We start from the raw sequence: 27,217 nt of genomic DNA, 5'->3' as shown, positions 1-27,217 counted from the left end.
GCGTGCATATAAATAGTGTCGTCATTATCAAGAACATAAGTGCTTTTAATCAGTAAGGAAGAATACAACATTGTATTAACAATTTTAATAGAAATTTTTTTTCAGTAAACTCATACAAAAGAAAGCATTTATATAATCGACAGACTGAAGGTTGTAGTTGTTACAGTTTTGTATTTTCTAATTAGTTTTAGTTTTTGTCGGAAAGCTTTATTTTAGCTCAGCCTTTATTTTAGAATGAACATCATATAAGGGACATTTGTCAGAGTAAGTATTCAGGACAACACTTTGTAAAGCCACATGACTCAGTTATGTAGACGTGCCGAGTAACAAAGATAAAGACATTTCCTGTGTATTTCTATTTTGAGTTAGATTTGTAAGTTGTTGTTTTTTTTTTCAAACATCTTTTTAAAATATACGTTTTAATAATTTCAGTTGACCAAAATATTTTTATCACATCCTAATCAAGCTTAATTGTATCCTTTATGTTGCTCTGTGTGCGTGGATCACACTGCAACACTATTATGAATTAGAAATGTGTGTTTTTGAGTTGCCTTAAGGTCTCTAGTTCACTCGTGTTCTGGATTCAGTTTGTCTGTAACATTCCCTGATTATCTTAATCAAACGTTAAATATCTACAGAGAATGAGAGAAAGTGCTGTTCTCTTTAGTCTGATGCTAATCTGATAAGAACATCTAGGATATGAACTGCAAGTTGCCCAAAAAATATTTGGTGATGATAACTAAAGCACTTGTAAAATATAAATTTTTTAATTTTTGTTAACCTAATTAACTGAAAAAGAATTAATAAAATAAGAGTCATGGTTTCTCTTTGGTTACACGTTCCTCAGTCAAGTCAGTTCAGTTACCTGCTTTCAAACGGCTCCGTCACACCAAAACTGGGAGAAGATCCACCCGCCAGCATGTTAAACTGGTTTAAATGCCATGGAACTGCATAAAGGATGGCTTTTGTATTACAGGAAGGCTTCAAGTCTGAGCTTCTCTTAACGTTTAAACAAGTGACGGCCTTCATTTAATTCAATTCAAGTAATTCAATTCACTGTGATTTCACACAAATGCTGTGTTGTGTTGCATGTGGCTTCAGATCCACGGGTTCAGGACCCTTGTTCTAAAACTGAACTGAATCAGGAGTTTTTGTTTTTGAAATTATTATCTTATGTAGTACTATGTGTACATCAGAGACGAGATTTTGAAAAATCAGTACATGTATTACAGTAAAATCAAAAGAAACGAACAAAAACTATTAAAGATAAAATAATGAAAATGTCATTGGTCTTTCTTACCATTCAGTTGAATCAGAATGTTTAATCTGAGGCTTACATCCAAATATGAATATTGGGGAGTTAAAAATTTCCTATAAAACTCCATATTTGAGCAAGCACTTACTGTTGGTGACAATATTTGGATGGATGAGTTCCAGGTGGTGCTTTAATTATAACTGAGAAATATTTTCTTAAATATGGACATGACATGTTTCATTCACCGTCACACATGAATATTTGATGCTGCAGAGTTTACTTTGTGTCTTGTAACTGATGTGTGGTGTTATTGGAGACCTTTTTTAATGCAAGACAGTGCAGTATGTTTTCTTGTGTGTTTTCACTTGTGTTGGGTGTTAGAGAAACTTCACTTTCTTCCTCAAGGACGCTTTGACAGAACAGATGGCTCTCTTGAGGATCCAACCTGTAACCTTTGAGACGTGTCGTGTGACCTTTCAGAGCAGTTTCTCTCTAATCGACAGGCAGCTCTGCTCCTGGCGTTACTGCTGCATGAATGGAGAATAAAGGCTGATTGCAGCGATAACACTGCAGGCACATTCATTAGTTGTACACAAAAAGGTTTCCTAAACATCAGAGTGGTTCCTGCCACAAGTGTATCACATTGTACCCTTTAGAATGATTGTGTGAAGGCATTTCTCCACACACTGTTTTGTTGTACATTGCTGCTGGCACTAGCTCAAGGGTTCAGTGGTTCTCCCAGTGCTGATGAGGCTCTGCAGAATAGAGTTTAACACAGTGGGAGGAATGTTGGAAATGGGGAAGAACCTCATTAAGCAAAAAACACAAGTCACTGTAAATGTCAGTCTTGCAGTGGCGTGGGGAGTAAGATAAGAACCCAGGCACTGTTTAAAAAGGTAGTTTGATTTTAAAATATGTTCCTTAAAATGTTGAATAAACTTGTGAATGAAATAGTGGATGTGACTTATGCAGTATGTGGCTCCCACAGTAGGAGTGTTGTTAACAAAAAAGTACTCCATTTTTATTTTTTTGGGATATTTGGGTCTTTGTATAGGTTTAGAATTATCTGTTGGGAGAAAAAAAGAGACAAATATCAAAAACATAAACGTACCATTTTTAAATTATGTTAGCAAAACTTCACACCCACATTTCACAGCAGACCGGGGTCCTCTATTGGTTACACATTTTTGGAGCATCTCTGCTTTCATTTTCATCCTCCCGCTCTTTATTGTTCTTAAATGAGGTTACAGAGCCCCTCTCAGCTGTTTACAGACTATTATGCTTCCTGTATGGTTAGCAGGATACAAACACAAGTTATTTGACAAATAAAGACCACACAAACGCATGAATGCTGGTAACATTTATTTGGTTCTTTTCCACTTAACTCGACCACTTGGTTTTTAGGGGTTTCCATTAGGTGGTCGTACCGATTACCTAGTACTTTTTTTTTTTTTTTTAGTACCTACTTGACTGGGGATCAAAGTGATCTCTTCCGGTCCTGCCTTGCTTTAATGACCCCACCCACATTAAGGTGGTACTCTACTGTAATGGACAACAAAAACAGAGTAGAGCCAAGCCGAGTAGGTGCTAGTGCAAAAAGGCTCTGGAAAAAAAAATCAGAGGAAAGTTTGTTTCACAGACTGTCTTCTGTTCGTGTAGAATGTGTGTTATGATGTGAGTATGAAGGGTGCACAGTTACAGTGCAGGCCCCCTGCCGATGTGCTCTTTAGTGATCCCAGTGGGTATTTTCAAGTAGTTTATTTAAACTACTTGAAAATACCCACTGGGCCGTTGTGTCTCTTTACTGGTAAGGCTATATGTGGAATTCCTATCTTGTACACCTCCCAGCACTGCTCTTAATCAGTGTGAATGTACTGGGAAAGAGGCATGAAAAAGTCGACAAATCTCTGTTTATACTGTTACAGATAAATGTGGCAGAACTGAGCCGGCCTGCTGCTCAGACTCTCTAAATGATGTTTGTCGTGGGAAACTTTAATGACCTCTTCATTTTGCGAAACAACTTCTACAAATTGCTGCTTGCCTGTCCGTATCAGAAAGCATGAAATGGTTGCATACTGCTGGTATTCAGTGAGCCTCTCAGAGACACTGGAGTGAAATGCTCCATTCAAAGCTCAGTGCTGTTGCTAGGTTGTCAAAAACTGTTCCAGAAGTGTCCAGGTTGCCATTACTGGCTAATTTGCACATCAATGTATTTGAAGTCTTTCAAGTTAGGGAAAGGGCTCCACTGGATGGGCCCCCAGTGGTTTATCATTCTGTGCGTGTTCGAGGTCGAGGAGGTCAGCGGTGTCAGAACAGGAGGCGACTACATGCTGGCGCTCCTTTGGCGTGTTTTAGCCACAGTAGTGAAATGGCTCTGTGGAGGTGGCGTGTTTGTATGTACCCAAGATACAAACACGATGCAGTTCTCCATCAGCCCCTTTAAGCTCCAGTATGCCTGCCGGGTTGGTCGCTTCACGTGGCACCAGTAACATCTATAACAGCCACTTGTATTTATAGAAGGAAGTGAATCTCTGAGGTTCTGTACAACCTGAGACTCTTTGTCTTCAGCCCAGCCGTGGCGGCAGCGGCACAACGCACCATGTTACAAAAATCAAGAGATGTGCGACAGGTCAAAGGCAGTCGAGGTGACATCAGATCCATCGCGCCACAGGGAGTAAGCGTGAGCATAAAAGCACCCTTCACCTGTCAAACAGTTTCCCTGAACTTGAAAGTTTGAACTACTTAAAAATCTAACTTACCCATCCTATAACTCATTATACAGGACAGTTGAGCTTTTTCAGTGGTTTCCATTCAAGGTTTCGTGGAGGTTTTTACTATTAATGTTGGTGCTTCCTAAAAGTCTGTTTAGATTATTCCTTAAACACAAACATGATGAAACAACTAGAATATTTACATGGTGTCCACAAAAGGATAAATGGAGACCAAACGAACAATTCAATTCACATTTCTCCAGGATGAGGTGACATCTCATGTCATATTGATTTGTTTTATCTTGTTTGGTGTTTTTTGGAGCCAGAAATTACTATACAAGGATAAAAGGGTAGCATGCAAAATTATACGCTATCGCTAGCTAGTTTAGATGGCAAGTTGCATCAGACGTGTATGTAAGGCTGCAACGACTTGTCGACATAATCGATGACATAGACTATATAAAATAAATTGTCGATGCAAAATTTTATTGACGTGTCATATTCTAAAACCAAGTAAATGTGTTATTTTAATACACTACAGCAAGCGATGGGGGCACTAACGCCTAAATCAGGGGTCCCCAATCCCAGTCCACGAGGGCCGGTGTCCCTGCAGGTTTTAGATCTCACCTGGGTCAACACACCTGAATCACATGATTAGTTCATCACCAGGCCTCTGGAGAACTTCAAGACATGTTGAGGAGGTCATTTATCCATTTAAATCAGCTGTGATGGATCAAGGACACATCTAAAACCTGCAGGGACACCGGCCCTCGTGGACTGGGATTGGGGACCCCTGGCCTAAATCATCTGCTAAGACTGCTGTTCATAGTACGTTCTTCTTTGTTAGTACTGAGAGCAAAGTAGGAGGAAGTTAAAAAAAATGGAAACAGATTTAAAAAATAGAGTGAAAGCATTAAACAGAAAACAAAGTTAAATGCAGACTGTTCAAAGTAGAACTTTCCTTCCATAACAGCATTTTTTTTCAATGCTACTATCATTTCAGTAATTAATGTCCAGTACTCAATGCAGCTCTGTTTATAGACAGCTGCTATGTTTTAATCTCATAATCTCAGATTTATTTATTTTTTAATGCTGAAGTCGTTACTGTACAAATCTGAAGCGCTAGAATTACTGTTGAGCTGTAACAGAGAAAAGGTAAATGAGAGAAGCTCGTGTTGCAGACGAGCATCAAGTCTGTGTGCGTGTCTCTTTAAATTGTAGCTGCTGTGGCTTAAACTGAAGGAGAGATGAGTGAACTTCGCCTTGCTGTTATTGATTTAATGTTGAGTGACCTGTTTATATTTATGACTCACTACCGCACTCCGGAGACGCTCTGCTTCATGACATTGAACTGAAAGTGACAGAGGCAAAAGATAAAAGTTAAAATGTGACCTTTATGGGAATTAACGTTTTCACACTCATTTCTTAAACTGAAATGTAGTTGAATTAGATTTTTATTTTTAAAGAAAAACTACAAGTAAACTTAAGATCTTAACCGTCACATTGTCTGAATTTTTCCAGTTTTCCATGTTCCAGTTTTGGGACCTGGTGTGTCCCCTAGCTGATACATTTGGGAGCATGGATGGTTACATTTGCATTGAGACAATAATTACATCTTCATATCTATTTTTTTTATGTTTGTTTGTTTGATTAAACATGAAAGAAGACATGTACGTGGACTGGAAAATATTAGAACATTGACTTATTCTAAGTAAAGGAACATGCTCGACTAGTTGACTAATCATCACCATTGTTACTAGTAGGTTCCAGATGTGGTAGGCGTTTAATACGACCTCGGGGTAATAAACTTAGGTTTATCAGTTTTTCTACTGTTAATTTGTCGTGTTTGAGTAATATGTGAACATCTTTTGTAGTATCATGTTTTTTAATATCATATTCTTTCCATTGGTTTATTTTAAGTGTCTTTCTTTTTCGTCGTCTGGAGTATAACATGTAATGTTGATAATGCATGATGCGAGCTGTTGCACAGTTAATCGGCCTGATTAATGGTGACTAATGGTTTGGAATGCCCTTTTTATTAGTTTTTTTGACCTTAAACGGTTCACAACTTTAACTTGATATATGAGGGTGTTTTTTAGTTTTAGACTAGTCGGTTAGTCTAATTCTTTTTCCTTGTTTAGTCGACTAAGAAATTAGTTGTCCTGATGATCTTGGAGATCTGCAGTTGGTCAGAGATTGCAAATTGTCAGTCAAGGAAATATTTAGCTGGTTTCTCCGTTAATGCGTTATAGGGTCAGGGGGCTAGCTTATCCCAGTGTCAGAATGTAAAAGTTGGGGTACACAGGGCCACCAGAGAGAGACAACCACATACCAGAAGGGTCTGCTACAGAAATAAACGGCTGAGTCCAAATGGCTAAGTCACTGTGGTAACTTGAACTAAACACCTAACCTCTTCTGGAGCATCTTATATTCTGAGTTTTGGTTTAACATCAGCTGGAAGTGCCAACCTTTCACAGAGCCTTTAATTTACAGTATGTTTTAGGTACATTGTACCTAAAACATACTGTAAATTACAGTATTGTACATTGTACATTGTATACATGTATATTCTCACTTAAAATGTGCAAGTTGTTAAGCCGTACCTAAGTAAAACCACTGAAACAGCGAGTGACATTTTCACAGCAACGAGCATGTATTCATTTGGTGCAGCAAATGTGTAAATGTTGGTATTCTTTATTATAATCTGCCAAGTCAGGAAATGCAAAAACCAAGAATACTTCTTCAATCAGTTTAAAATGTCAGAGCTTTAATGTTCAGTCATCACAGTGGAAATAAACAGCAACGCGGAGAGTGAGCCAGCAAAGGCAAACAAAACTATGTTGACCTTCCTTCGTAGAACACCCTCAGGAGGTCTGAACCTAGAGCCTTTTTGCTGTGAGATGAGATTGCTAACCACTCCCAGTTGGGCTCTAGTAAGCTCAAGATTTCCTGTTTTTGCCATTCAGATTAGAGTGAGGATGTTTATTGTGTAGAGACTATTGAATCTTGATTTTTAATCTCCTGTGAGATGAGCTGAGGCTCTGTCCTCTCTCAAGGTCAGCTATGTTGTGGCTTTTTCTGCTGCATCAGGTGTTCGTGGGAAGCTCACTCTGCTTTGCTGTGCCTGGCTGCCTGCTTGGTATACACAAACTCATTTTCTGTTAACAAATGCACACACTTCATTCCGCCTGCACACAGTACCTAAAGGGATATGTGTTTCCATACCCACAGCATAAACAGGCGGATGAAGTCACACAAAAAACATCTAGTTAATGTCAAATGGGATGAGCTGCCTTTGTGTGTGAGTTAACAGTGGCTCAGGGCAAGCTGTGTTTCCAACATGAAGCCCATGTCCATGTCAACAACTTGCCCGGGTTGTGCCAGGCCAGTCCGCTTGTGCATAGCAGTCAATACAGCCACGTGCTGCAGGTCAATAATGTGGTGGTTAAAAAAGATGAACTGCACTGTGCAGCATACAGAAAAGTTTATCATCTTTCCATTCAGACTTACTGCTTATATCAAAGACGGTCACAGGTCAAAAGAGTGCGTCGTGTTGCTTTTCCATTGGTTTGGAAGAAGCTTAATTACTCTGGATTCAAGTGCATGCTTGTTATTTTTAGGACAAAGATCTCTGAGTCACTTAAATGTCTCAAAAGAAGGTGAGACAAATATTTGGAGTCTCTAATACTGGCATTAAATTACTATCCATGTTAATAGATGACATGTGCCTTTTAAACATGGTGCCTTTTTTGCCTGAGCTACACTGTGTGTGCACCAGAGAGGCCGGAGGATTACGTATGCCCGGCAAGTCTGCCTCGGATGTAGAACCAGCTGCTTCAGTGTGGCTTGTGAAGATCCTCTTCCTCCTACGCTTTCTCCTCTCGCGCCCCACTCTTGGCACCATCCTCTTGGGATTACAGAGCGTAGCCATTGACTGCCACAGAAATCTGGCTCTTTGGCTCCCAGGGGATGTAAAGTTCTTGGTCATTCCTGTTGTGTCACTGTGATCTATTTTGTTGCACTGACATGTTAAGATTTCCCTGGGAGGTTTTGTGGTGGGTGGTATTACAGAGATAATACCAGAGATGCGAAGATGTTCTCTCCTGTGATTATAGTCACGGTGATGATTCAGTGGGTGGGTGATGAGCGCTGTTAATATTCCCTAAAGTCACCTTAATCACTGTACAATGCTCCCACTATGTATGCTTGGCACTGAACACAAGAAGGAGTGCTAGCTGTTTCTATGACGTGCAGAGACCCCTCAGGTAGTAACTTTATTCCATAGTCACATGATGACAAAATAATTTAAAGCATTTTGCAGTTCATTCATTTGAAGGAAAAACATAGTTTTGGTTCAGGTTATAAGTCTGATGTGTAATAACTTCAAAGGACTTTCAGCTCCTACATGTTTCTGCTTGAACACATAATAACCTGCATCTGCTAAATGGAGCAAGATGATTTAAGGTGTGATTTTAATAAACAAAGAACAAAGTGAACACACATTTAAAGATTCTCGGTTTAAAAACATTCAAAGGCTGCAGGTGGATCTTAAGAGCAGTAGTGAACGGTAACTATAGATATACGTAGAGGTTGTTTAGTTGTTATAAGTGATGGATGCATTGATGGTGTCAGTTTGTAAGCCTCACATTTCCTTGTTTGCGCTTTTGATATATCAGGGTTTGCATCTTCTCGTGATATGTTACATTACTGTAAATTAAATCTTTGTCGAACTGTTGCCTTGATAGAATAAGCACTTGAAGATATTAGGAAGCAGTAATTTTTCAACACAGAAAATAATTTCTGGTAAGTAGTAAATTACATGATTCTTATATAGTGCTTTTCTACTCTTCGGAGTACTCAAAGCGCTCTATACAACATGCCACATTCACACCCATTCGCACAAGCACAGTCTTCTATAATTTCAGTGCTTACTAACTACCATTCATACACATATTCGTACTCCGATGCATCTGAGAGCAGCTTGGGGTTAATATCTTGCCCAAAGATATTTGGCATGCAGACTGGTGAAGCCAGGGATCGAACCACCAACTTCTTTGCATGTGTTTACTTTGTCTCACTCCTTCATTTAACAGATATGTTGTTTACCAAAGAGTAACTGCCACTTTCTGCAGTAGACTGTAAAGCAAACAAACTGTTTTTTACCAGACTAACATGAGAAATCGCTGCGCATGATGGATAGGTTGAAATGCTGCTGCACAACCAACTCGACCAGTCAGAGGCCGGTGTTGAGCATTTTGGTAAGCGTAGTAACTTTTGCCGTGAGATTTGCATTGCTGAACATCCTATGCTAGCATTCTGCTTGTAGTTTGTGGCTGACGTTGATGAGGGTGGAGAACACATTCGTTTGCTATAACCTTTCTGGAATGTTTTTGGAACTTTTCCTTGAAATCAGACATAGTTGTGGAGATGTGAAAAAGAATGGCTGACCAAAAGATGCGAGGACTGTAAAAAGACTGTTTGAGGATGGAGACTTCAGACAGCACAGCTACCGCAGCGGGAAAGCCGATGGAGCTGATGATGTTGTTTGACTTTTGGTTCACATTGGACAGCATGTGCCAGAATCTCCATGTGTTGGGACCAAAGAAAAAAATCCTGTCGTGCAAAACTCATGACTTATCTGGTCTGCTGACTAAATGCAAAGTTAATTTGTTTTTGTTTTTTTTCTACCACCCCAATCTCACCCCACCCCCCGACCCCGCCCTGTCTTCGCACATCGTTTCCTGTGTACCTTTTACACCACATGTTCTCAGTCTTGTCTCTTTTCTTATTCCCCACATTCCTCTCCATCCCTCTGCTTCCCCCCCCTCTGTCGAGTTCCTACATGTGATTTCTTTTTATCTCGTTCCTCTTTCTCCCTCTTGCTCTACCTCTTCACATCCTCCCCCTTCCCTCCCGCCCCCTCCCTCTCTCCCCCTCCCTCTCCGCTTCTCTGGCAGGCTGCTCATTGCAGTGAGTCAGTATCATGGAGGCAGGCAGCGGGGCTGCCGCAGCGGTGGGGAGTGCAGCACTGGGTTTGCTGGGAGCCACAGCCACATCCAGCCATGACATCTTGGACAGGTAAGCGAGCTGCATGAGGCTGGCACACACCCCCAGGAACACACTGCCCCTGACGTTCTCCATCAGAGTGGAGAGTGTGTGGAAGAGAAGGACCACACCTTAGGGCTTTGAATAGCATGTTAGTTTGTTTATACTCAGAAAACAGGTATGGAGAGTTTGTGAGCATGTGTGTGTGTTTTGGGGGTGAGGTCGGAGGATGGGAAGGGGTGTGTGTGCGCTTGCTTACTTACAGTAAGTGAGCCTATCTTCTTCTGTCTGTGCATGCGTGTGTCTCGTCTTCTGTACCATTACTCTCACTTCATGTGAGGGAAATGCACTGGCAGGCAGTTCAGTTTTTCAGCTGATAGTTGGAGAATCTGGTTTGTGCTTGTGAGAGTGTGTGTGTGTTCACGCTATGACACAAGGGGGGAGTTACTTGGCTTCCTCTGTGCCTGAAGGAGAAATGACACCAGGGTATGCGCATGCAGAGGAGGAGGGGGAGGCATTGGTAAACGTGCCTGAGTGCTGTAGCTTTGCTGATAGGTTGAGTTTGTACAGCCCCCCCCACTCCAGCACACACACACAGACACACACACAGAAACCGTAAAGCCCCATAGCAACTGTGCAGTAGCCATCACTGCTGGGAACTCCTCATTCAGACTCCCAGATCCCAGCTCCAAAAACCAGTGTCCCCATCGATAGGCTGAGTGGATCAGCTTTCAGCTAGTTACGTCATCTCTACAGCTGTGCACCCACACCCACGCGGACTGTCGTCACACACGCCCTCCCCTCAAGCATGCACATTCACAAAAACGTATATGGACTTTCATCCAGTAAACACGCATGCTTCACAGGGATGTTTTAGGACAAACACTGCTGTAGCTGTTCCAAGGTATGCCTCCCTGTGCATAGCGAGCTCTATCATGAGCCAGCAGGTGCTCCTGGAACATTCCGGTTGTTACTCTCTCTACCACTGAGGTATAAGTAATCTCCGACACGTTCCGGGGATCTCCTTTGACACATTATACAATGTGAGATTGCATAATGAAGGGAATGAAGGCTGTGACTCATTTAGCTGTTATTTCCTTACTATTTCTGTTAGTCACCACTCGCATTTGATTGACGAAGACAGATTTTCTGCAGCCTTCTCTGAATTACACCTTTATGCTGTTCGTCTGAGCAGGTAGACAGAGGCCTCTGTCTATCTCGCCAACGTTACTGCTAAGGCAGTACGAGTTGATGTGGGCTATTCTCACTGCTGGATTAGTGGCGTGTCGTGCGCATCTGTCTGTGTTTTTGCAGATGTGCTGTCTAGCTTAGTTTTTCTATTTTTTGCTCATGGTGTTGGGGATTACAGTTAAGGCCGCTCAGCTCTTCCACCTGCCCCTTTCTCAATGCCCCTCCAGTCCTGAACTGGGTCTAAATCCTGTACTGAGGTTACCATGGCAGCAGCAGTTTAGCATATATGAGACAGTGGTCCCACGTTACTAGTGAGAGCAAGCTGGTGAAAAATTAGAAGAGGTGAAGATGAGCCAAGGGAAACTATGAATTGGATGATTCCTTTTTTGCTAAATGTTTCCTGATGATGATGATGTGTAAAGTATCTATACAGGAGTATGTCTGCTCAACCTGACACTGCAGATTATTTCTTTTTTCTGTGTGGGTAGGGGAAGGTTTTTGGCTTGAGCTAGTGCAGTACAAAAGTAGCCGGCTGAATCGTGGTGGACAAAGTTTGATCACAGGATCAGGAGCTGGGACTGACGAGTGACGAGAACCCCAATTGGGGACACGAGGGCCTCAGGAGGTGACGCAGAGCTGAATGCTGTAAAGCTGCATGCTGTTTTGGGATGTCGTAATCTAGTCTGGGATGAGCGGACCACAGAGCAGGATGGAGTGCAGGAGGAGGCCTATGCAAACGAACCAAATGGATCACATTGCTGGTAATTTAAGGCGGGCGCAGGCTGCTGGGGGTATAGTTTTCATATGTTGATTCAGGGATCTGATAAAACGTTAATGAGTAACTTGATGTTTATCTGAGCTCACAAGATGTGCAGGTTTGAGCTGAGAGTCCAGCATGTTTTTTAACATGTCACCCAAGGGCAAGTATGTCAGTTTTTACTTGTGAATATACATTTACTTTTTGTTGTTAATACTGCTAAACACATTAAAACAACTGAGTCTTTCTGCTTTGACAAGTCTGACGAAATATCCTTGATTATGTCATAGTGTTGTCATCGTATGTGATATTGTGTTTTTGCCGATTAGGTTTAGAGACTACACATTAGTGTGCAAGATTTGAGGAAATTACCACAGCAAGGGTCTAATGAAAGATCATTTTGAGTTGCATTGTGGGAAATCTCTGCCTTTGCTCCTTTCTGATTGTTTTGATTTTGCAAAATGTTCAGAGACATATTACGTTGCAGCCCTTTAAACAGAGTGGCTGGATTGACAAAGCATACACAGCTTATGAGTCTATGGGGAAGAAAATGCCGTCTGATTCAGGATAACATCATTTGTCTCATGACTATAGAAGTTAGTCATGAGACAAGTTAAATCTTTGAATAGGAAACATGATGTTTGGATCTTGGGCAATGTGGTGACAAATGTCCTAATAAGAAAAAATAACTTGACCATTTCCTATATGTAGCACATGTTGTACTTACATGTCCAGACTCGAAAACAAGCATCTTAAAACTATATAGCGCAGAAGTCCCACCCACTTGTTTTTCAAACCTTGGTTTGCGAGGGGCAGCCAGTGAGAAGAAAGCTGCCTTAAAGGGCACCAAGGCCCAGTATAAGATACGTAGGAGTTATGTGTTAATTGGGAATCATGCAAAGCTGCTCCAGCAAATTCTAAAGAAATAAAGGTGCAGTTTGAAATGAGCAGAATACGTCCCCTTTAACAAACTCTTCCAAGTGAATTAATCAGAGAGGCTTCGAATTCAGATTTGGTTCATGTCCTCTGAAGAGCTTTGCAATGCATCATTATGGAAATTGCGACTTTTCATTGAACATTGTTTCATTGAACATTGTTGCCGTGGCAACATCCAGGCATACAATGTGCGGCCGTGAAAAAGAAAGTTGTTTTAACACAATTGTACATTGTCCAATGTTGTCCAATGTCGTAGTGCAACAGAAAGCCGACAGTAGATGTGTTTCCACATGTGATGTGCAGCTTCGTAACATATAATTATTTAATGTCTAAGAGTGAATGGATCTACATGACCCCAAAGCCCCTCAACTCTCTCACACTAATGAGCACAAAGGTACAAGGACCCAATCACTGGTGCTTGGAGATTTAAAATCTTTTAGTCCTTAGTCACTAGTCAGAAATAACCCAGGAAAATGCACTTTTTAAATTATGATTACATTTATTAAGGGAAATAAGCTATCCAACCTACCTGGCTCTATCTGAAAAAGTAGTTACCCCCTCACTTGTCCCAGACCTCTTTTACCTCGCCAACAGTCAGTGTTCATGACTCAACAACAAGAAAGGGAATGGAAAAAAAATGGTATCCAAGGGAGAAAGCCACTGCTGGACTAACAGGATCGTCTCACTTTTGCCAAAAAACATCTTAATGATCCACAAGACTTTAAAGGTTTGCATTTCATTACATCTGTCATAAAACTAACACAGCCTTTCATAAACCGAACAGCACACCACCAGTCAAACATGGTTGTGGTAGTGTAATATTCTGGGGCCGCTTCAGGACCTGAACAACATCCCATAATTGATGAAACCATAAATTCTGTTCTCTGAAAGGAGAATGTTTGGCCTTGAAATCAGCATGTCCACCTCTGAATTTAACATAAATAATAATATTGTAATAAAAATTACAAAGTGTGCCACTTATCGCAAAGTTCATATCTGACCCAACAGCATCATTATTCATGTATATCCGTATATATATTCGTATATATCTTAGTTTTTTAATAATCTATGCTGCCCAGCAGCCACGCTAATCTTTAATGGTTTATTAATGGTTATTACAGTCGAGCATTTATTCCATGCCCAGTTTTTGCTGAGCAACAGGATGTACTTAATCAATAGCAGAGAAATATTTATGGAGCCATCAAGACATATTTCAGTTGAGCATTGATAGCTGCTGACCCTGTAGTGCTGTTTATAAGTACAGCTGGAGCACAACAACATGCCGGATCAGAGCTTCCCCTTCATAGGATGAAAACAGTTCATTAGTAACTGGTAGAAATATGTGGATGGAAGTCCCGTCTGTGATGCCATATGTAGGACCGATAAACCGCCTCACTGGGATGGCAGCTAAACTGCTGGCTGACTGGAGAGACTTCCAGCCTGTGGATGAGATCCAAAACATGCATAAGGTTGAAATCCTGTGCGCTGCCTACTGATGGATTCCACCCTGTTTGCTGTCTTTCTATCCATTTATTGCTGCTCTTTGCTTTCCCAGATTTTTCCCCTTTAAATGGGGAATGACATGCATCAGACTTTACTTTTGATCTGTTCAAAAAAAACATTTTATTATTATTATTATTATTATTATTATTATTATTGATATTTCATAGCCGGTCAGAGAAAAAAGCCCAGCTTTCTATTGAATTTTCACGTGTTGATGCCCTGAATAGAACATGCCATTTTTCCAAATGAGGTTTTGTGTCAGGCACGTTAGTTTCCAGTTGATGCTCCACGGATCAAGCGTTATAAAAAATGGTCTGGTTTTATTAACTTAATATCTAGAATTTTAGTTATTGTACATTATCAGGATGTTCTTTGTGACCAAGACGTGAGGTGATGCAAGAGTTAAAATGAAAAACCAGAGTGCATCAAACTATTTGCAACATGAAATGAACAGTCTCACAAATTTAAATGTATTTAACTTTGCTTTTGGAACCTTGGAAATCCTGTTTAACTTGGAGTTAGATGGGAATCTAAAATAAGGGAGGAAAATGACACCTGTGGAACCTGTTATATGCAGTAGCAGAAGAAATGCAAACTGATACTCCTGAAAACCACGTTGTTAGTTGTTAAACCAAGAGAAAAAAAAACTAGTGGACTTTTTTTTTTTTTTCTTTCTGAGACAGAAAACCTTTAAAATGTTTTAACCCTGGTGAAACCATGGGGTCAAATTTGACCCCATGGGTTCCCTAGAAAACCAATGGGATCGGCTCTGACCCCATGGGTTCTCCAGGGTTAAACTGAGCAAATTATAAATGGATGAAGTCAGGAATTGGCCAAACAAATTCACCTCGAAATCCAAATCCATTTTGGAACTATGTGAAAAAACTAATACATTTCCTCAGTAGTTGCTGATATGTGAGGTGCTTTGCTCCATGTATAACATTGCAAGCACAAAAAGTCAGTTTAGTTTGCAGATCTGGCTGATGTTAGCTGCGCTTGCAGGTTTTTTTCCATGTCGGTATCAACATCCCGGTGCAGAATGCGGTTACACCCTGCTTTGGATGCTTGCTTATATTTCAGTTTGATCTGACAAAGCTGATGTCCAGCTGCTTTGTTGTTTAAATAAACAAAGCAAAACAAAAAGAGATCAAAGTAGTGTAGAAGAGTGCTGGTTAACACGGCTATCATCTGTTTTCTAGCCCCCAACACGTTTGCAACTGTCATTGTAACATCTACTGACAGAACATTAATAATGTCTGTGAGTTCCCACATTATGAACTGATCACCGGTTAACCTGACCTGCATGTCTTTGGACTGTGGGAGGAAGCCAGGTTACCTGGAGAAAACACACATAGGCACAGGGAGACTTGCAGACCCCATACAGGAAAGCCCCTGCTCACAGTGAGGTGCCACTGCTAAGCACCACATCACTGTGCTGCCTCTTAGCATTCTTATCAAATCCAAAATCAACCAAAACGCAGATTTTTGTCCTCTCAGAAGCTGAAAAATCTCCAGAGAGCACCATGAGTACAGAGTTCTGCCATTTTTTTCGTAGACACAAAACAAACAAATGTTACTGTGTTGCCTGCATAGTTGTCAGGCTTTGGTGGAGCTACAGCAGTGTTTACCATGACTGATTAAAAGTGTGATAATCAAACATGGTTTTAATGATGAAGCTGAATGTTAACACTGATTGTTGGGCATTTCGGCACTGAACCCAGCAATGTCTTCACCGGTATTGAAAAAGGTGTAATATATGATGTAATCATGGTAGTCGTGAGATGCAAGGGTTCTGTGCTTCAGTTTCACAGCTCCGCACCGGAGTTGTCAGAATCCCAGAGATCTCACTTCAGAGGCTTTATGGTGATCACATTGCTTCATGATAGAACTGTGAGATTCTGATAGTTCTGTTCACCTAAGGCGAATGCAGAGTTAGTCATATAAATGTCAGGAGGCGATACCTTCATCTGTCTTGAATAGGACGCAACCCTTTGTTTTTTTTTTCATTTGTTTTTAAAGCATGTGCTTTCAGGTTTCATTCACCAAACAACTGAGTTATTTTTACACATCGGCCAGCATCTGGCCAATCCACCACCTCTCATTGTTCATGCCATTACAAAAAAAAAAAAATAAAGAAATAAGTCATCAGCCCACCGGGCAAATGCCCGGTATGCCCGATGGCCAGTCCAGCTGTGTTAACCTGCAACCAAATCTGCAGCTCCATACAGCAATGTTACGACTTGGATTATATCGTATAACTCATAACTCTTATGCTAGCTCCCCCCAGTAGCCTACTGTCTGAAATACCCGACGGTTGCAATAATTCTTTAAGTGTTATTTTTTTTTTGGTATTCTAATTTCACCGAAGTTTACTAAAGTCAACAAACTTAATATTACTTACCGGGACATTTATTCTCTCCTCATTTCCTTTCGCCGAAAAATTGTTTTCTGCGGTGCCGTCTTTCGCGCTTGGCTCTCCTTCCTTTGCTAATGTGATGCTCATAGTGTAGAAGCTGATGCTGCATTCACTTACACTCGGATATCTGAGCTTCACTGTGAAAACATAACCGTCCATTTGATATTTGATTGAATTTTATTGTTTTAGCTTCGGGGTAGCACCTGGGGTGGCCAGTCTGGTTGGGAGGGTGGCCTGTGCCCCCCCCCAGGCCACCCCGCTGGACACACCACTGGACGTTGGGCCCTTATCCCACCCTCATAAAGTCTGTTTCTGATTGTTCAGTCAGAGACTTTCACACCAGTGGTCTGGCAGTGCTCATCCTTTTCCACCTTGCACAAAGAAGCAGTCCTGATGATGGGTTAGGGACCTTCTTCAACCCTGTCCAGCTCTTCTGGAGCTCTTCAGGAGGAATCGGACTACCTGTGCAACCTCTGTAGGGTTAGATATTGCCTCATGCTGTCAGTTGTGACATTGACCCTAGCTTGTAAACAACAGAAAATGTGAGGAGGGAAAACTGTCAGTGGCCTCCACCTGTAAAGCCACTGCTGTTTCCCGGGGTTGTATCACTGTTGCCTCTGCAGAGCACCTGTTGCTAATTTTGTTAACACCAAAGCAGCTGAAAATGATTAACAACACCCTCTGCTACTCGGCTGCCCAGGACAACATCCTGCAAGTTAACGTGATGCTATACTCAGATTAAAATGTGTTTCTTTTCTTTGTGTGTGTGTGTGTGGTTTTTAGTGAAATTCCAGCTCGGTTTCGGGATATTCAATCACTGAAAGGAAATGCATTAAAACAACAGTGGGGAACTAAAACTAGTTCCACCTCTGTGAGGGAGAGACTTCCTAAGCCTTTTATACATCTGAATATCTGAAATGAATTGAATACTGTTCCAGTACCAAAGATGATATAGACTCATTTATGCCTCTTGCCAGAGAAAACATTCCACTGTATATAAAACATAAAGAAATGGAAATTGCAGAGAGTTAAAACCTTTCGCTTCCTTTTTGATGGTAATTAGCCCAAAGGCTTAGGAAGTCTCTCTGCGTCACGGAGGTGGAACCAGTTTCAGTTCCCCACCGTTGTTTTCATTCATTCCCTTTCAGTGGTTGAATGTCCCGAAACCGAGCTCGAATTTCACTTAAAAATTTCTGGAGCCAGAGGCAGCTCCTAGAAGCTGGTTATGTTATATTGGATAGCCAGGCCCTGCCCAGCTGCTTCTCACGTTAAAGTAAAGTATGTTGATTCACAGACTAATCAGTGTCCTAGCAAGTCGGTCTGTAATAGCGATGAAGTTGGCTGAGTTTTTAAATTGCACACTTTTAAAACACAAAGTCATGGAAGGAACCGAAAGAAACAACTGTCACCGTCAGTGCAATAAACTGCTTTCTTTCAGTTCTGGACGTGCTGATTCACTAGTTTATTCCTTGTGGATAAATTATTGACTTGAAATATCAATTTAAACTAAACAAATTCACTTAATTCTTGTGAGGCCGAACATGAGGCAGTATACTCCCTGCAGCCCCCATTTGCTATTTGCTGGATATCTCTTTCACCAAACCAGTGCCATGATATTCTCTGGAGGGTAATATTGGCAGTTCTAAAAGTGGCGTGTATCCATGTGTGTTCAGTTCAGTACAGAAAACATGTTTATGCTCTTAAGAGTTGCTCTCATAAATAGTGATCAGAGCCACCCAAACTGGCATTACTAGTTGTTGTTGTGCTTTGTCTGTATTTATTCATGTCTCGTCTCTGACTTTGTGCCGTTTACCTTTAGACTCGCCTTCATTTGCAAATTACTGCTCGTCAAGTGAGTGATTTCCGTCTTGTATGCATGAATATTTTTATTCATGCTTTCAAATGCTGTTCTGGACTCATTCTTTGTGAGTGACTCTCAGATCAATATGGAAATTACTCTCAAAGTTTAGTTGACCCCAAGTCCCAAAGGTACTACAGAACTGTAATGGAAGCATCTCAAATTCATTTCCCAGCAGGAGAACAAGCCTAAACACTCAGTCATAAGCATTCACTCCAGCCAAAAGAAGAACAACAGATGGTGTCCCCACAGAGTCCAGTTGTCGTCGTCATAACCAACCATCACAGTCAATCAGTCAGTCTGGGATTACACAGAGAGACGACGCTATGATAGGAAAAAGCCACAATCAGTCCTGCAGTGCCTGAAAACCTGTCTGAGGAAAACTCACTGACACCATGACAGGATTTAAGTGTTTTATTTGTCGTTCCTTACATCAGATCTGGCTTCACAGATTTGTTCTTTTGTCTTCTTTGACGCGTGTCACTCATTAATCAATTATATTTATTGGTTATAAAATCATAGAATCTAAAACATTACATAGTCTTAGTTTTTTCAAAAAAAAAAAAAATTCAAATTTTATTTGTCACGTACACAGTCATACACAGTACGATATGCAGTGAAATGCTTAGACAACTGCTCGTGACCTAAAGAAAAAAAGAAAAGGCTATGAATAAGATAGGAAATAAATATGAAAATTAAAAAGGGTAAATTTAACTAGGAAGGAATAAAATAAAATATAAAAATTAAAGTTAAAAATGAAATAACTGTACAACACAAATTAGAATGAAGGGTAAATTTAACTGGGAAAGAATAAGATAAAATATATAAATTAAAGTTGAAAAATAAAATAACTGTACAACAGATACACAATACACAGTATAGAACTATATAAGAATGTATGAAAATATATATATATATACATATATATATATACATACATACATACAATAACAGCAGCTGTACAAGTATTAACTGGAAATGAAGAATATAATGACCAGTGTTGTGCAATCCACATTATTTAGTGTCTTGTGCAGTGCAAATATGCTTTAAGTGATGAAGTGAAAAACAATGTCCAGTGTGTGTGTAAGAACTATATGTGTGGGTCAGTACTGTGTGGTGGTGTGATTGAGAGACCGTATCGCCTGCGGGAAGAAGCTCCTCCTCAGTCTCTCTGTGTTGGTCTTCAGGGAGCGGAATCGCTTTCCTGACCTCAACAGCGAGAACAGTCCGTTGTTGGGATGGCTGAGGTCCTTCACGATCTTCCTGGCCTTGGTCCAGCACCGCCTGCTGTAGATTGAGTGCAGGTCAGGGAGCTCGGAGCGGACGGTGCGCTCAGCTGACCGCACAACCCTCTGTAGAGCTCGTCTGTCCTGCATGGTGCTGTTCCCGAACCAGGTTAAGATGTTTCCCGTCAGGATGCTCTCTATGGTGCACGAGTAAAAGTTCCTGAGCACCTTGGAGGGCAGTTGGAAGTCTCTCAAGCATCTGAGGTGGTAGAGACGCTGACGGGCCTTTTTCACCACGGTGTTGATGTGACAGGACCATGACAGGTCCTGCGTGATGTGAACTCCGAGGTATTTGAAGCTGTCCACTCTCTCCACTGGGCACTCGTTGATGACGGGGGTCTGGTAGTTCCTCTCCTGCTTAGTGCTGAAGTTTTCATTAATTAGGGGGTATTCTGTTTGTTATGCGATGGTAAACAAAATATCTTCACGTTTTGGTCTCTTCAAATAACTTGAAGATGACACTTATTGCTCTGGTGTTACAGCCACAGCCCTCTAATAACTATTCAGCCAACCCTGTAATGTACATACTGGTGGCTTGTGTCTGCACAGCCTGGCCTGATTAGTTTTGCTAATTGCAAAGTCTGCTTCAGTAATGGCTCAGAGTGTTTATTAGTGGTGTAACCATTTTCTTTTCCACAGTTGTTTTATTGTCCTTTTCAAACCTCTGGGGAAAAAGGAAAAGCATGATGATAGTGGGCTAGACTCTCATTTTATAGCACAATGTTTAAACAGCTGCTCAATTAAATTTCATAGATCGCCTATAAAATATAGATGTAGCCACAGTTTAGTGAAGTGCAGGTGTTGGTAAATGGTTTTTGGTGTTTCTGTCTTGGTGCTGGACGTGATAAATGAACGGTGTGTCTGACTAACAGAGACGTACTGTAGGCTAATCTCAAGGTAGCACCTCCCCAAAGCAAACCCTGCTTTATCTTCTGTTATTCTAATGAGACCAGTATGCACAACATGATCCTCACGTTATATTCATAAGACTCGAAAATAGCAATTGAGACTCATCAGGAAAGGGTTTACTGAGCTTGTAGCTAATTTGCTGAACAGTAGATCTTTATGCAAATGGACTTTTTGCAGAGCTGCCCCATGCTTCCACGTTGGCTTCACTTTTCAGGCCCAGGAGCCACATCCATCTTTTAAATACAGTTTATGGTATTTGTCCACAGGACTTGGTTAACGAGGGCAGCACAGCATTTCCTGACAGCGAGGCCTGGGTTTGTATCCACCATCTGGCTGGGGTCTTTCTATGGCGTTTGCGTGTTGTCCCTGTGTTTGCACAGGTTCTCTACGGATTCTCCGGTTTACGCCATTAGTCCAACAACATGCACCGTTGGGTTAGGTTAAAATGACCACATGTGTGGTGGTGACTGCTGTCTCTGTGTCTAGGGAGTAGCCTGCCCTGTGGTAGCTGTCATAGTCTCCAATGGAGTGTCCTCTTTATCTTCAAACTAGTATCTTCATTTGAAGGGTGAGACCTGCACCAGATGGACCTAAAAATGCATGAAAAACCACAGGATTTCTGTTTGTGGCTGAGGACATGTTGAGTCAGACATTCAGTGGCTCCAGTACTGAGGCAGCCTAATAGAGGAGAAATGAGAAAGTGGAGGTTCAGGATAAATGTGGGGAGAGATTCATGGCTTTCATTTTCAGAGCAAAAAACAAGCTGCTGTTGCTTTTCGTGGCGTAAAATTGTGATGCTGATGGAAATGCTGGAAAACTAGTCAAGACTGAAACTTTCACACAGTCTCGTATGTGGAGTTCGTTGCATTTGATCTTACACAATTGGAGAGAGAAAGATATGACTCAGCAGGCCGGCAGAGGGAAGTTTTCTGTCAGTTTCTCCTCTTATCTGTTTTTGTGGCTGGGAAGAAGGTAGGCAGGAAAGCAGAGACGAGCGCTGTTCAAGATGAGCAAGCTTTTCTGGCTGCAGTCTTATAAGAATGTTTGACAGAGAAGCTGAAGAGGGCAGTCTCTTTCTTTTTACATGCAAACTCGGAGGCATTCTGAGAAGTCTGTGATTTCACTTCACTTTTGAACAGAAAAGGTGGCACTGGGCGAATAAATGCACTAAAACGGTTGGCCTTTATTTGTGGTGTCTCAAAGTGCTTCACACTTTGTCAGTAGTTCCTCAGCCTTCCCTGATAAGTGCTGCTCAAAGCTTGTCATCATGCTCAGGCTGTGCGACAGTAGTCAAAAAATTCTGAAGGCCTTCTCACAAGTTATTTCATATCATTTACCGTGTGGCCAGCGAGCTGACTTTCAGGATAAATAACTGAAGTCAGGGAAGAGCCCAGATAATACTGGCCTGTCAGAGATACTTTGGTATTGGATTGATGTGTCCAGTATACATGGAAATGCTGCTGTAATGTATAAACAGTGTCGTCTCACACTCTATTTTTATTTTTAAATCTAATCCAATATATCCATATTCTCTCATCACCACCCAAGAACATCCAGTATTGGTTGTTTGTGGTATGAAACATTTCATGCAAACTGATTTGTTTGTAATCACATTTCTTTTTTAAATAAAATATTTCTTTCCAAGAATGATGTGTGGACACATCTGCTATGCGCACTCACGTACTTTCAGACTAAGACACTTTTAACAGCCCATGTACGACGAGCTAGCATGATACTTTTTCTCCAAGTTCGTTGCCATGACAAATGGATTATACCTTCCCTCCATAACTTTATCAAACACTTTTACACAATCCAACCAAAGCTCTCGATGGCTCTGGTTCAGATTCAGCACTCTTTAGAAGAGAACTGTCGCAGCAGTGTGTTTGGGCACAGCGCTCTAGTGTCTCCAGTAGAACAAATGTTAGTTGGATTTGGTTACTATGGAAGGAAAGAAGCTCCGCTGACTGGGAGGCCCGGTCGGAGGACGGAGATTAAAGAGCTGAAGAACATTCAAAGGGATTTCCCTTTATTTTAGAACTTTCCAGAATTACCTCTCACTAAATATTTAATCTTGCATTAAAGGAGGACGTGACATCACTGAGTCATGGAGTAGCTTTATTAGACTCTCCATCAAGGAGAACGTGGCATTTTGCCAATAAATAAAAGCCACAATACTTTCTGCTGGTTCTGTTCCAGTAGCCTCTCTTAAATTTATCAACCTAGTATATTGAATAATGCATAACGAGTCAAATGCAAAACGCCTGAAATAAAATAGAGTAGAAAAGGCCTTTATTGTCATTGGACATGCATAACGAAACTGTGGGTGCTCCACACTATCAATGCTGGAATATAATATAAACAGCAGACAGCAAGAATAATTAGCAAACAGGAGAAATTAATACAATGAAGAGGGATATAGATACAAAACAAAAAACTATATACAAAATAAAGAGAGAGGCACATATTAGATGGTGCTTGGAAGTAGTCCAAAGAAAAGACTTCATCTGAATAGAGTCTGTTTGAGTGGCCTGAGTGATGAGGGTTACTAAGACCATGGCTCAGTTTGGTGAGGTGGGTGGGCAGGGTGGGGTGTGGGGGGATATAGTGTTTGTTAACAGTCCCAGGGGAAGAAGCTGTTTGTGAGTCTGGAAGTGTGGGACCTGATTGACCTGAGGCGCCAACCAGAGGGTAGCGGGTCAAACAGGTGATAGGTGGGGTGCAAGGGGTCACCTGTGATGACCCTGGTTTTCCTGACACAGGAGGATCTGGAGATGGCCTCCAGGTTATTCTTCCTCAGGACACAGAGGACGTGCAGCCGCTGCTGGGCCTTCTTTACCAGGGCCCAGCATCATACACCAGATGACTTTGGTTTATTATGATTAAAATCAGTTTAAGTCAGTTTCCTCACTTCAGGTCAATCAGCACAGTGCAGTTACAGACAGCTATATCTCCCTGACCTGTTGTTCAGTCATGTCTAATCAAGGCTTTTTATTTCTCAGGCTTTTCAGCGAGGGTCTTTGCTAGGTTGACTGGCTTTATTGGGCCCACAGGGAATCAGGTCATATCTGTATTGATGAATGTTCAGGACCTTGTTTGGGATTTTGCTGCAGTTGGAATGAATAACATACGTTCACACTACTTTTGTTGACTGTGGAATGTGTCAGTCAGTATAGAGTGTGTTTATTGTTCAGTGGGTCTTAGCCCTGGTTTTAAATCTCTGACTCTACATTAAATTGCCAGGCAGAAGAAAAGCATCATACCTCGAGTGAATGATGAAGTAATTTACACGAAAAATACTGTAAAAAGGTTTGGGAGTAAAGAGATGTAGTCATTGCTAAAGTTGGCTTCCAATATCTCGTCTCAGAGTCTCGAGCCCTTAAGTCCAATTATCTCACTGCAGAGATCTTGCCTCAGAGTTAGTTTGGTCTGTCATCTTGCAGCTGCTGCAGATCTTCCATTCTTCCCAAAACTGCCTTTTTCCCCCTCTTTCAATTTCCTCTCTTGTCTACAATGGTTAAAACACATCCTTGAGGCAACTGTTTGTGTGTGAATGAGTGAGAGTGTGTGCGTGTGTGAGAGACGGCTCTATGGAAACAAGGTCAGTTCAGACAGATGTCTCATCAACTTCAACTTGTTCTATCAGAGTATTGCAAACTCATTTGCCCTCATCAAATTATCCACTGTTCATGTCATGTTTCATTTCCTGACTGTTACATTCGAGATGCCTTGAACTGGACCCTGCAGCTGCTCGTCACTCCACAGTTTTTGTCATTGAATGTTTTTAAAGAGGAAAGATCTTGAATCATGATTCGACCTGCAACTAACGGTCATTTTATCATAGTTTAAGATGTTTTTAAAAAGTAAAAAATATATTTTGGCTATTTCCTAAAGCTCCGTTCAGCAGTATTTGGTTCATTTTAGCAGGGGAAGAAATCCATACATATTAAGTTTATAGTCATGGACAAGTGATAAATCCTCTTTTAAGGATCAGCATTTTATGTTCTGCAGTTTAATAGGTTTAAAATGACACTTCCAGACATTTATTGAAAATAAACCCAAGTTTCACATCCTTTTGATTACTGGATATAAATGATTAAAGCATAATAAGTGATTCATTTTAGTGTCTAAATACAGTATTTTTGCCTTCTGGCATTCCACACAGTTGTGAACAATTCAACTGATACATTTGTTTAGTACCTGAGGCACTGGTCTCAAAGTATACGAAACTGAACATACTTACATATGAACTTACTTCTTCATACACCCAAATAACCCAGAGCATAAGGAAATAATAAAAAAAACAAAAAGCAAACAAAAAAACGACATCTTATGCAAAAGGTACAGTCTGATGGGAGACTCTAAGGTCGTGGTACGGCAGGATGTTGCTAGGATAGGAGTCTGTAGAGGTGGGAATCACCATACATCCCACGATACGATATTATCACAATACTTAACGCACGATACGATATTATTGAAATTTTTTAAAATATTTTGCGATATTCAGATTCTGTACATAAAGGCAAACTTTATCAATATTCATTTTATCTAATATCAAAGTCTCACACTCAGTCTTTCTCTCATTTCAGTCAGTTTTATTGTTGACAAACTGAACGGTTTGTATTACAGTCTAGTGCAACTTAACTGAATGCAACCATCTGGTACAATTATAGCTATTCTGAACTATGCAATTTATGAAAACTATGCAGCCCATTCAGCAACTGAAGAATTTGAAAGTAAATTAAAACAAAATATAATTTTATATTAAATAAAAACGTTTTAAACTTAATTAAAATAAAACATGTCTTAAATGAAAATAAGTAAACAGTCATGTTTATTGCTGCCAAAAAAAAAGTTAAACACATTTGGACAGTGAAGGAATGTCAGGATTCTTGCTCAGAAAAAGGAGCTGATCAACATGCTCTGAAGTCAGAGTTCCAGTCCACAAAAACTTTTTTTGTAAGAAAATATCGATTTCTGCTGTCCTTGTATCGATACATTATTAGCAAACAAAGTATCACGATACTACACAGTATCGATTTTTTTCCCCCACCCCTAGGAGTCTGTAGGATAACTTTGAAAATCAGGAAGAGACAAGGATTAAATGTTGGAAGTTGAAGGAAGAATGGTACACAGACCTCAGGAAGTAACTGAGAGGTTCTGAGTGGTAGAGACGAGTTACCAGATGACTGAGCAAGTACAGCTGTGGTACTGAGGGGAAAATGCCAAGATGGTGTTCGGTATATCCTTACAGGGGCACTTGGAGTCTAGGAGTTCAGAGTGGTGGCAAAGGAAAATGGTTACACTCACTTGTATGTGAGGATGTCCTTGTCAAGTCAGTTTCTTCTACAGAAGAAGAAAAGGACTTGTACTGATTGGCTAGACAGTGATTGGGCTGGAAAGGATGCGCAGCAGGTTAGGTAGTACAGAGATGGAAATATAGTAACAAGTTAAGAGTGTGCTCAAGATGGAGTAAGTATGTTGAGAAGCTGATTTATGTAGAAAATGAGAGAGAGAGAGAGAGAGAGAGAGGACAGTTAGTAAATCAGTGCAGGAGATTAGTAATGAGAAAGTGAGAGCAGTCATAAGTAGGTCCAGATAACATACCTGTAGAGATGTGGATATGTCTAGGGGAGAGGCCAGTAGACCTTTTAACAATCTTGGAGAGTGAGAGGGTGTCCGATGAGTGGAGAAGCAGTGTACTGTGGTGCCAACGTTCAAGAACAAGGGTGACGTACAGAGCTGTAGAAACTGGAGAGGGATAAAGTCAATCATGAAGCTATGGGAAAGAGTTGTTGAAGCTAGATGAACAATAGAAGTGAAGTTCAGTGAGCTCCTGTCCTGAAGAGCACCACAGATGTGATGTTTGGGAGGAACTATGGTACTGCATGGGGAAGTCAAATAAACAAAGTGGTACCCAAAAAGTTGATTCTGTGTACCTGGACGCAGCGCTTTCAGTGGGAGAAACATGTCCACCCCAAGGATCTGCTCTGCCAGCACAGACAGAGTAAAATAGAGTACACTGTTAAGTGCCAGAAGGATTACCATGATTTATACATTGGGGGAACCAAACAACCTCTGGCTAAGCGGATGGCACAACATAGAAGAGCTAACTTTTCATGCCAGGATGAGGATGTACACATCTTGGACAGGGAGGAACACTGGTTTGATTGGGAAGTCAAAGGGGACATTTCTTTCAGTGTCATGATTGCAGCAATTCCCCAACTCTCTGTGAATTGTACTCATAGCCATTGATCCAATGGTCATGACAATTTGCATTAATAACCAAGAAACTGAACTCATGGCCCATTGTTCGTCAGTGGTGCTAGTGCCAGCCCTTATGCAAATGTACT

General features: G+C 41.0%; 1 protein-coding gene across 3 annotated transcripts in view; it reads left to right on the top strand.

The window, feature by feature from the left end:
• Positions 1–27,217, top strand: part of arhgap32b (Rho GTPase activating protein 32b) — a 114,866-nt gene that overhangs the window by 21,465 nt on the left and 66,184 nt on the right. For all 3 annotated transcript variants that reach the window (XM_084941537.1, XM_084941536.1, XM_084941535.1), the window contains exon 2: positions 9,924–10,044. In XM_084941537.1, coding sequence (XP_084797663.1) covers positions 9,950–10,044 — 95 coding nt within the window. In that variant the 5' untranslated portion in view covers positions 9,924–9,949. The remainder of the gene's footprint in view (positions 1–9,923; positions 10,045–27,217) is intronic.

This window comes from Perissodus microlepis, chromosome 10 (assembly GCF_051167445.1).
Source record: "Perissodus microlepis isolate ML-2025 ecotype Zambia chromosome 10, ASM5116744v1, whole genome shotgun sequence".
NCBI classification, from domain to species: domain Eukaryota; kingdom Metazoa; phylum Chordata; class Actinopteri; order Cichliformes; family Cichlidae; genus Perissodus; species Perissodus microlepis.
This window is presented reverse-complemented; position numbering and strand designations above follow the sequence as displayed.